General features: G+C 58.5%; 1 protein-coding gene across 1 annotated transcript in view; it reads right to left on the bottom strand.

Moving 5' to 3' along the window:
- Positions 1–8,188: 8,188 nt before the first annotated feature.
- Positions 8,189–11,271, bottom strand: part of ZDHHC19 (zinc finger DHHC-type palmitoyltransferase 19) — an 18,146-nt gene continuing 15,063 nt past the window's right edge. The window contains 4 exon segments of the mRNA XM_031935283.1: positions 8,189–8,554; positions 9,225–9,308; positions 9,311–9,416; positions 9,754–9,839. Coding sequence (XP_031791143.1) covers positions 8,279–8,554; positions 9,225–9,308; positions 9,311–9,416; positions 9,754–9,839 — 552 coding nt within the window. The 3' untranslated portion in view covers positions 8,189–8,278.

Below are 11,271 nucleotides of genomic sequence, written 5' to 3'. Positions count from 1 at the left end.
ACCTGGAACCTCATTGGTCGCATAGTAGCAGGAGCTTGAGGACCAAGGATAGGACCTGAAAGATTCATGGTAGGGGTGAGGGGAAGAGCAGCCAAGAGTCAGGAGGGTCAGAAGCGTGTCAGATCCCTTGGCCGGGCGTGGTGGCTCACGCCTGTAATCCCAGCACTTTGGGAGGCCAAGGCAGGCAGATCACCTGAGGTCAGGAGTTCAAGACAGCCTGTCTCTACTAAAAATACAAAAATTAGCCAGGCGTGGTGGCGGGTGCCTGAAGTCCCAGCTACTCAGGAGGCTGAGGCAGGAGAATCGCTTGAACCCGGGAGGCGGAGGCTGCAGTGAGCCGAGATCGCACCATTGCACTCCAGCCTGGGTGACAGAGCAAGACTCTGTCTCAAAAAACAGCAACAACAACAACAACAAAAGAACTATGTCTGATTCCTGAGGCCAAGAGTAAAAGAGGTTTCCAGAAAGAGGGTGTGGTCAACAGTGCCAGGTGCAGCAGCTATAAAGGAAACGTGGCCTTCTTTTTCCTTGATGTGGCTGTGCACAAACCCTCCCCGGGACCACGCTCAGGTCTGGGCCACGACCAGGGGCCCTCAGGCTAGATCTGGTGCCGAGGAGACCTGCTGCTGAGGCTGGACGGGTGAGCCTGGAAGGGCATGGACCCTCCACCAAACCCCAGGGCCAAGTGCCCCAGACCCCACTGAGCAGAAACAGGGTGGGACGGAAACCAAACAAACGGCTCCTTTAAAGCCACCTGAAATCCATGTTTTCGGAATGTTTGGTTTTCGGCTTCTCTTTCCTGCAGCAGGATATTTAAAGAAAACAAATCTTTAAAGGCTTCTACTCCAAAGCAAAGAGCACTGTGTGTGCCTACTTCTGGTCTCTGCTTCAGGAACAAACCCCTTTCCTCTCTGGCCTGGATTGTACCCAAGGCAGCCAGAGCCTCCTGGCCAAGCTGGGCCAGCAGCCCAGGCCCCCGCCAAAGGCTCAGAGTGAGCCGGGCACCACCAGGCCTTGAGGCCTTCCAGAGGCTTCTACTCCAGGGCACGCTGAGGCCAGAGGCTGTGGGTGGCTAACAGACTATGCTGCCAGCTGGGAGCAGAGGGGGCCCCATCTCTGCACCAAACCCAAGTCTGGCCAGCTCCTTCCCCTGGGGATAGATACTTGGTGGGGAAGAGAAGGAGCTGGGAAGGTCACCCCAGAAAGGCGGGCCGTGCCGTCCGCCTGGGAGTCAGAACGAGGTGGCCCATCCTCAGCCTTGACCATTTCCCAATGCTCTATTTTATTTAATTTTTTATTTTATTATATAGAGACAGGGACTCAATATATTGCCCAGGCTACTCTCAAACTCCTGGTCTCACATGATCCACTTGCCTCAGCCTCCCAAAGTGCTGGGATTACAGGCATGAGCCACCACACCCGACCTCCAGATAATCTACATTCAGAGCCTGCAAAAGAGTCGGGGCCCAAGGAGAGAAAATGGAGACAGAAGAGAAAGGGAATGACTCCCTCCAGGTCCCCTTGCCTGAGTCAGACCCTCTCACTGTTTCCTTTACAACCACCGCACACCCACCTGGTCCTGGCCTGAGGAAAGGAATAAAGTCCGTGAAGGTTTTCCCTTCTCTCTTTTTTTTTTTTTTTTTTTTCTTTCTTCGTCTCTCTTCTATCGCCCAGGCTGGAGTGCAATGAAGCGATCTCGGCTCACTGCAACCTCAAGCGATTCTCCGGCCTCAGCCTCTGGGATGACAGGTGCCTGCACCACCGCGCCCCGGCCTCAGCCTCTGGGATGACAGGCCTGCACCACCGCGCCTGGCTAACTTTGGTATTTTTAGTAGAGACGGGGTTTTGCCATTTGGCCAGGCTGGTCTTGAACTCCTGACCTCAGGTGATCCACCCGCCTCCGCCTCCCAAAGTGCTGGGATGACAGGCGTGAGCCACCGCACTGGCCCATCATGTACCCTTCTGATCCTACAAGCGCACTGTGAGGTAGGCCGGGCATGGAGTTTGGTTTCAGCTTTGCATTGAGATCAGAGCGGCTCTGAGAGGTCGGGGCCTCATCCAGGGCCACACACTCAGCTGGCAGCAGAGCCACCTGTCACCCAGCTCTCCGGGTGCCCGGCCTGTGCTCCCTACACAGCCACTTACTGCCCTGCCAGGAAAAGGCAGGCAGGAGGATCTTTCCACTCCCGTCAGGGGCTGAAGAACAGGCGTCTAGGAGCTAAATTTGGCTGGGGGACTCTCCCAGCCCAGACAGCCCAGGGCCCTGCCCAGGGGCCAGTGCTTTCACTTGCTGACCTCATGCCTCCACCACTACTCGGGACAGATGAGGTTCAGCACGACTCAGGTTCAGTCAAAGGATACTAATGCGCCATGGAATAAATCCTGCCTGGCGCCCTGTTCACCTCAGGACTTGTCCTCAGACCAGGGACCTTCCTCCCTGGTCACTCAGTCAAGGAATCGCAGGAGATCAGTGCGAGAGTAGCCCTGAACAGTGCGGGCACGGGGGCTCACGCCTGTAATCCCAGCACTTTGGGAGGCCGAGGCAGGCGGATCACGAGGTCAGGAGATCGAGACCATCCTGGCTAACACGGAGAAAACCCGTCTCCGCTAAAAATACAAAAAATTAGCCGGGCGCGGTGGGGGAGCCTGTAGTCCCAGCTACTCCGGAGGCTGAGGCAGGAGAATGGCGGGAACCCAGGAGGCGGAGCTTGCAGTGAGCTGAGATCCGGCCACTGCACTCCAGCCTGGGCGACAGAGCGAGACTCCGTCTCAAAAAAAAAAACAAAAGAGTAGCCCTGAAGGTCCTCCAGCACACCTGGTCTTTGCAGGCCCGAGACACCCACAAGAGTAAAGGCAGTGCCTCATTCAGGAGGCAGAGGACTAAGCGAGCAAAGGCAGGCCAAGCGCTTCCCCAGGCCTGGACCTCCGGTAGCACTCACCTGTGTCCTCAGTGTCCTCATTGCTACACTGGGCCTTTAGGAGGAGGGACGTGCCCTTCCTGTTGACAAGCCAGGCCTCTGACCCAGCTGTCTCCTCTCCGTGGGGCGGCAGGAAGGGCCCAGGACTCAGGCAGCAGATCAGGGACCCCTGGCCAGGCCTCTGCTCAGCTGTGTGATCCCGGGGAAGCCCCGCCTTGCGTCCCCCACCGCCTTGGTTTTCTTCTCACTGAGAAGTAGAGGAGGTGGCTGGCTATTCAGCAGGGCCCCTTCCACTTTGGGAATCCCCAGTTTCAGCAGCAGAACTTCCCCGAGCAGAAAGCCGCTGGGAATGTGGGTGCCCGGGTGGGAGGTGGAAGCCCAGGGAGAGGCAGACACGGATGCCCTGTGCAGGCCCTGCCTCCAGCCTGGCGGGCAGTTCCCTGGGCTTCCATACCCGGACCCGGGCCTTCCAGAACCGCAGCTAGTACATGAAAGCTGTCAGACAGTTGACTCTGTTCCCGGAAGCTGTGGTTCAGGAAAAGCGGGAGGGAGAGAGGGAGAGAGAGAGCAATCGAGGGAGTCAGAAGAGTGTGTGATGAGAAGGAAAGACAGGAGGAGGAGGAGCAGGGGGAAGGGGAGGACACAGCCTGGAAGGGTGAGAAGAGGTGAGGCAGAGGCCCATGTGGAGAGGCAGAGCCTGGGATGCTGCCTGCCAGGGAGGTCAGGGAGGAGCAGGGAGGGCCGAGGCAGCCACCCTGGAACACAGCTCGGAACCACCATTGCTTCTGACTTCCTTCAGCCTGAAACACTGCCTGGCCACAAAGCAGAAGCAGCAGCTGCTTTCTTAACAGGAGGCAGAGCCGTTGTTGGGTGATCTTCTTCCCATTCCCTTGAAGAACCTCAGCCCACGCCCCCATCCCCTTTGGCCTGGAGACACCAGTGTTGGTGGATTTTCTGTAAAACAGTAGCAAAGACCTCGTGTCCGAAGCAGCACCCTTCACCTCTGTTGTCAGGGCCACAGGGGAACCCACACCGAGACGGGCAGGAGCCAGCGGCTGTTGTCATGGGAACTGGCATCCCAAGGCCTGGCCTGCCTCCTGCCTCCTTTATCGTGCTATGATGATCACTGCTCCGTCCGCAAAGCACCTGCCGTGTGTGGGGGTTTGTGCCAAGCTCTTTCCATGCACTGTGTAATCCATGTCATAACCACGATGAGATACGACTAGTGTGTGTGTGTGTGTGTGTGTGTGTGTGTGTGTGTGTTTTCTTCTCGGTATTAATCTTACGTTACAGAGGTTGAAACCAGGCAGCCCACATTCAGAGCCCTTGTCTTAACTATGACCCTTCGTTGAAATAAAATGTGGAAACCGCCCACAGACATACATCGTGGTGGTTACAGGTCATAGGAGCTGCCCTCCTGCCTCTTGGAAACAACATGACCTTGGGAAGCGACGTGACCTTGGGAAGCAACATGACCTTGGGAAGCGACGTGACCTTGGGAGAGTGGCGTGTTTGCTCTACGCTGGTTTCCTCACCTCAAGACCTAGAGTGACAACTTCACAGAGCAGTTGTGAGGATTAAAGGAGCTGGCCTGAACCACTGAGCACAGGCCCTGGCCCGGGCAGCGTTCGATTGAGGATTTGTTAGCACAGGAGTTCTGGCAAGCCTTCAGCCCCCGGGCTGCTTCCCTCCAGCCATTCTTCTGCATGCTAAGAACTAAAGCGAAGGGATTTGGACCCAGATGGAGCATGGGTGCCAGGCACTGTGCCCAGCTGCCCGTGAGGGCCAGCAAGGTGCCTATGTCCGGTGAGATACTAGGATTCTGGGCCCTGGATCCTGCAGTGCGATGATCTCCCCTCCCCCCATGTGTCCCTGCCCTGCTCCACCCTCAGCCACCTTCAGGGTCCCCACCCAAGGGTCAGGGCAGAGCAGGGCAGGGCTGAGCGGGAGGCAGCGGGAGGGCGTCATTATCGCCGACAGCACAGGGCTGGAGAGAGTTAAACCTTCTTATCAGTTCCCTGGGCTTGTGCTGAAATGCCCAGCCCAGCCCAGCTCTGAGGCACAGGCTCTGGAGAGCAGGGCCCTGGGGTTGCCGGCCAAGCCTGTCTCCCCTGGAATGGCCCAGGACCAGGGATGGGGCAGCGGCCTGGGCACCAGAGAGTCACCAGACCGGCTGCACAGTGCGATCCCACGCAGCCACTTCCCTGTCTGGGCCCCAGAGTCCCTGTTTGTGAAACTGGGGGCTGGGGGCGGCTGGATGAGGCAGCCGGGGCCCTTCCTCTCCTAGACAGTTGGGATCCTGTGACCCCTGGGAGGCGGCTGTGACTGTCCGCCCTACAGACGAGGAAGCTGAGGCTGCACACAGGACAGTGACTTCTCCACAGCACACTAGCTGGGCACAGAGAGGAATGGCCGGGCTGAGCTCCACCCCACGTGCCCGCGAAGCCTGTGAGCCTCTGGAAGGCCCATGGAGGAAAGGCGTGGAGATGGGGGCGCTGCTCTGGGCACCCCATCCCAGGGTCTAACCCCTTTCTTCAGGTCCTAGGGGCCAGCTGGGGACCTCTCAGCGGAGCCCTGGACAGGCAGGCGCCTGGCAGCTTCGCAGGCCTGGGGGTCGCTCCTCGCTCCAGCCCGCAGAAGGCAGAGGTGGCAGGGCTTCCTGGGCGTGTGGACAGTAGGCCCCGTAACTGGGCTCTGATAACACCCCTCCCCTTATCAGTGGGTCAAGGACTGGGTGGGGTGCATCTGAGAATCAAGAGTACATTCCGCAGAAGGAAGGGGCGGAAGGAAAAGTGGGTGCAGCTGAACCGAGGCCTCCCAAAGGCAAAGAATCCCTGAGGGCCCCTGGCTTAGGGGAGAGTGTGGAGCGGTGGGGAGTCAAAGGAAGCCACAGCCGAAGTCTCACTTAACCCTCCAGGAGCAAAGGGGCCTGATCCAAGCGACTTTCCTGAAGAAACCTTAGAAATCCTGGGCTGGGGCCGGGCGCAGTGGCTCACGCCAATATTCCCAGCCCTTTGGGAGGCTGAGGTGGGCCGATCTCTTGAGTCCTGGAGTTCGAGACCAGCCTGGCTAACATGGTGAAACTCTGTCTCTACTAAAAATACAAAAACGAGCCGGACACGGTGGTGCACACCTGTAATTCCAGCGACTCAGGAGGCTGAGGCACGAGAATCGATTGAATCCGGGAGGAGGAGGTTGCAGTGAGCCGAGACGGCACCACTGCACTCCAGCCTGGGCGACAGGGCAAGACTCCATTTAAAAAAAAAAAAAGAAACCCCAGGCTGGGAGGGACAGAGGGACCCAGGACCTGCATTTAGAGCAGGAGGCCGTTGCCCTCAGAGGCGTCATGGTCTCCTCTGACGCTCTGAGGAAAACTGTGTCTGCCCAGTGAGGAAACTGAGGCCCAGCGTGTGGGGGAGATGACTCACAGCTGGCTTAGGGCTTGAAAGGCTCTTGCCTGAGGCTGAGTGAGTCCCCTGCATACCTGGAGGCGAGGACCAGTAGGTGCCACCCTGAACCAAGGGACAGGGCGGCAGAGGAAGGGCAGGGCCTCCCCAGATACCGGGCCTGGCCTTCTTTGCCCCTGTGGGCTGGGACTCCAGGCAGGCACCACTTCTTCAACCAGCCAGTTCCATAATTCACATCCCGGCCTTGGCCCAGGCTCCTGGACCCCCTCCTCCGTGGCCCAGTCCAGGCAGGTGGATGAGGCTGGGCCTACAGGGAAGGGCCTGAAGCCTCCAGGGCTGGTTGTGGCAAGACCCAGTGGGCTGGAGATCTGGAGGGACGTCCTGCATCGCCAGCGGCCGCGAGGACAGGGGCTGGGCCAGCATCCCCTGAGAATGTGCCCACACCCCGCACACAGACACACACTCCTCCACCGTGCCTGGGGGTGCTCATCTGAACCCTTGGGGACATCCTTCCATCCCCACCTTCCTCCACACCCTGGTTTCACCAGATACAAAGGTGGCAGGAAGTAAACAGTGTGGCAGAATCACTGGGACACTTGATAAAAATTCCTGCCCTCCTCCGACACAGAGAGGCTGAGCCAGAGGAGCCCGGAGAGGCCGAGCCAGGGGAGCCGGCGGAAGGGACTTCCCTGAAGAAAGGGGCCCGGGTCAGTCTCGAAGGTGGTCCTTGGAGAAGCTCTGGGGGGCGTGTCAGCTGTGTGGTGGAGAAAATAATCACGATGATACTGGCTGCACCCATTGCGTGCCTACCGTGTACCTGTGTTCCCGAAGTTTTGCACAAAACACCTCATTCTAGCCTCTGACAACCTTCCAGAAAGGCGACATTATTCCCAGTCCCACGGTCACATTCTGGCCGCTAGCAGAGCCACAGTTAGATGTGCCCCCCGGCCCCCCACCCCAGGGGCCTGAAGACGTGTGGGGCCTGGGACCACCCCAGGGACAGGACCAGAACCAGCTCCTGACTTCCCACCAGGAAAGAGGGACCAGGGTGAGACACAGCTGCAGGGAAGATGCAAGGCCGGGCTGTGGTGGAGAACGCCCCCACCCTCCACTTCCCCAGGACGCCGCAGCCGGGAGGGGGCTGCTCCCAGCCTCAGGGCCCCAGAAGCCACAGGGCCAGCCCCAACCCCGCCCCGGAGGCTCCAGCGAGGCAGGGCTGAACCAGGCCAGTCTGGTGAATCCCTGGGCTGCGGGTGCCCCCTGCAGCCGGACAAAGGTGTGACGGGGCAGAGGCCAGGTCTTCCCCAGCCTCGGACACCCTGACAGCCGTGGCTGGGAGCTGGGCCAGTCGGCTGCTGCAATTATTGTTGCCTTTTTTTTTTTTTTTTTCTTTTTGAGACAGAGTCTCACTCTGTCACCCAAACTGGAGTGCAATGGCGTGATCTCAGATCACTGCAACCTCCATCTCCCGGGTTCAAGCGATTCTCCTGCCTCAGCCTCCTGAGTAGCTGAGACTACAGGTGCCACCACCACTCCTGGCTAATTTTTATATTTTTTACTAGAGATGGAGTTTCACTATGTTGGCCAGGCTGGTCTCGAACTCCTGACCCCAGGTGGCCTCTGCCTCCCAAAGTGCTGGGATTATAGGAGTGAGCCACCGCGCCCAGCCTGTTGTTGCCCAATTTTAAGGAGGAGAGAAATGTTAGGTGTCTTGTCTAAGGTCACAGAGCCAGGTGGTGTCGGGTCCTGAACTCAGGCCTCCACAGATCAAGCTCCTCCATCCCGGAAGGTCTTTGTCCCGGCCCATTAGAGCCTCCTCCAAGCCCTCACCCAGGACAGACACGCGCAGCGTGACAGTTGTAAGAGGCAGGCAAGGGTATTTAATGGGCATTGAGGGTCTTGGCACTCCCGCCAGGGGAGTGGGCAAAGGGCAGGGCCCAGAAAGGCTTCCACTCAGGGCTCAGGAAGTGGGAGGTAAGGAGGTGGGTTCGGGAGGTGGAATCCGGAGGTGGAATCATGAGGTGGGTTCAGGAGGCGGGTACAGGAGATGGAAGCAGGAGGTGGGTTCAGGAAGCGGGTACAGGAGATGGATTCAGGAGGCGGATTCAGGAGGTGGAGCTCAGGTGCTGGTGTTGTGGGCATCTCTGCGGGTGCACAGGGGCAAGAAGAAGGCCGAACCTCGCCTGGGGGATCCTGCAACAGCAGGGCGGGCACTGGGCCCGCGTGGAGCTAAACACAGAACAGGGGCATGAGTGCCCTCACCAAGACCCCGCCCCACAGCTCGTGCCAGGTCTCCTGCCCCTGGAGGCAAAGGGAGGGGGCTGGCACAGCAGAATGTGCTGCAGAGGCCCCAGGGCACAGGGGTTGCCCAGCCCCACGGCAGCCTCCTGATCCTCCACCTCCCACCTCCGTGTCTCACGGGGCTTCAAGTCAACATTTCCTTTAAATAAAAGAATCTCCCGCCACCCCCACCCCTTGGCCAAATTATAAACCACGAGACTCATCTCAGGCCTAAGAGTGACCGGCCCAAGGCCAATCAGCACATTAGTGTAGCAGTCATCATTCATTTGTCTCTGTGACTCCAGGGACCCTGGGGTATATTCTAGAGGCCTGGGTCCTCCTTTCAACGCCCCTCCAGGGTAGAACCCTCCTCCCCCAAGCTCGGAGCACTCCGGTTTCAGGGTCAGCCCAACCTCAGGGGCCTCCCCCCTACACCCTCACAACCTGCAGACACCCCTCTCCCGACACGCACAGACACACACGCGCACACACGCACACACATGCGCACACACGCGCACACACGCACACACACACGCACACACGCACACACGCGCACACACGCACACACATGCGCACACACACGCGCACACACGCGCACACACGCACACACGCTTCTTACCTCCTGGGGAGCTGCAGCCTCACCACACCCTGGGGGCCCTTCCCTGGTTTGTAGGTACCCGGAGGTTGGGACTGGGGGCCAGGGCAGGCTGGGGGGTTGAGAGCAGAGGGGGACATTGGAGGGTGCAGGTTGGGCGGGGATGTCCAGTCCGGCCCCACCACTCTCTGCAGCTGGACAGCTTCAGCCATGTACCTGGGGAGCAACAGGCCAGATGCAGGGGCCACTGCCCTCTGTGGTCTGGCTCCCCTGCCCGCCTCAGCTTAGGAAGCACGCAGCCCAGGGCTTGGCTCTGCAGGAAGCTGAGGCCAGCCTCATCCAGGACGCAACACCCCTCTACGCCATAATGGGGCAAGAACTCACAGAGCCAAGGAAGTAGGGAGGCCCCAGAGCCCCCAGCGCCCTGGAGAAAACCCCAGAGGAGTGGGCAGTGTGAGTAAGGGCCCGGGAGCTGTGGGAAGGAGCCGGGGGAACCCCCCTCTGTCCCACCCCCGGGGCCCACCAGTTGGACCTCTGGTTTTTGCCAACTCACTTGGGTCCCAGTGGTGCACAAAGTGTTAAATACCAGTTGCTGGCACAGCCCTGGTCGAAGGGGTTGTATCCGTGAAGGTGTCTGCACTGGAGGGGATGGAGACCGGAAGAGGAGCTCAGAACCAGCAGGAGTGGCTGGGCCATCGCCCAGCGGCCCCCCCTGAGCTGGTCAGCTGGCCAGTGCTCAGTCCAGGGAGCAGCAAGCTGGAGGCCGGGAAAATGAGAGCACCCCCGACCACTGCCCCATCCTCCTCCTCTTGGTCTCCACTGGCCACACGCATCCTCCTGCCCCCTCCTTCCAGATACTGAATGTCACTGTGTGGAAGGTCAGTTGAGTGAAGGCCGTGATCACATGGCCCAGGAAAATCTGGGCTAAAAGCCTTGAACACACAATGCGGTAAAGGCCAAGTCCTCCCCTGGGCACTCTTGACCTTGACCAGGTTTTCTCCCTCCTCTCTCCCCTTCACCCACTCACTCTACCCGCCAGCCTCACCCCTCCCGAACTCCCCCTCCTCCCCAGGGCAGGCTGGGCCCCACCTGACTTCAAAAGCCTTCGCTGTCACATTTTGTCACCGAAAGTGGCCCAGCAGCATCTCTGCCCACCACCAACTCCCTGTGTCCCATGCCCCCCGTCCCTGCTGCAAAGGCTGAGATTTTCAACACCGTCCTCCACCAAAGGAACCAGGACTCCATGCGAGGACAGCTGGCACTCACTCCGGACGGCTCCAGAACAGCTCACTGTCACCACTCACTGTCACCACAGGGCAACACGCATCCTTGCACTATTTGAGATTCTGCCGACTTTAAGGTATTTAAAGCATGTAAAAGAAACATATTGGCTGGGTGAGATGGCTCATGCCTGTAATCTCTGCACTTTGGGAGACCGAGGCAGATGGATCACTTGAGGTCAGGAGTTTGAGACCAGCCTGGTCAACATGGTGAAACCCCATCTCTACTAAAAATACAAAAATTTAGCCAGGTGTGGTGGCAGACGCCTGTAATCCCAGCTACTGGGGAGGCTGAGGCAGGAGAATCGCTTGAACCTGGGAGGTGGAGTTTGCAGTGAGCCAAGATCATGCCACTGCACTCCAGCCTGGGCAACAGAGCGACACTCCAGCTCAAAAAAAAAAAAGAAAAGAAAAAGAAACTGGTATTGTATTAGTCATTTAGAAGATTTTGATTAAATTTATGGAATTTTGGCCAGGCCTGGTAATTCACACCTGTAGTCCCAGCGTTTTGGGAGGTGGAGAAGGGAGGATCTCTTGAGCCCAGGAGTTCAAGACCGACCTGAGCAACACAGGGAGACTTTCATCTCTAAAAAAATTAAAATAGTTAGGTGGCTGCGGCATGTGCACCTCTAATCACAGGTGCACTGGGAGCTGGGATGAGAGGGTCCCTCGAGCCTAGGAGTTCCAGGTTGCAGTGAGCTGAGATTACGCCACTGCACTCCAGCCTGAATGGCAGAGTGGGACCCTGTCTCTAGGAAAACTAAAAATACATTGACAGAATTTTAAAATTT

This window comes from Piliocolobus tephrosceles, chromosome 2, assembly GCF_002776525.5.
Source record: "Piliocolobus tephrosceles isolate RC106 chromosome 2, ASM277652v3, whole genome shotgun sequence".
NCBI lineage: Eukaryota > Metazoa > Chordata > Mammalia > Primates > Cercopithecidae > Piliocolobus > Piliocolobus tephrosceles.
Note: the sequence above shows the minus strand (reverse complement) of the source record. Positions and strands in the feature narration are given on the sequence as shown.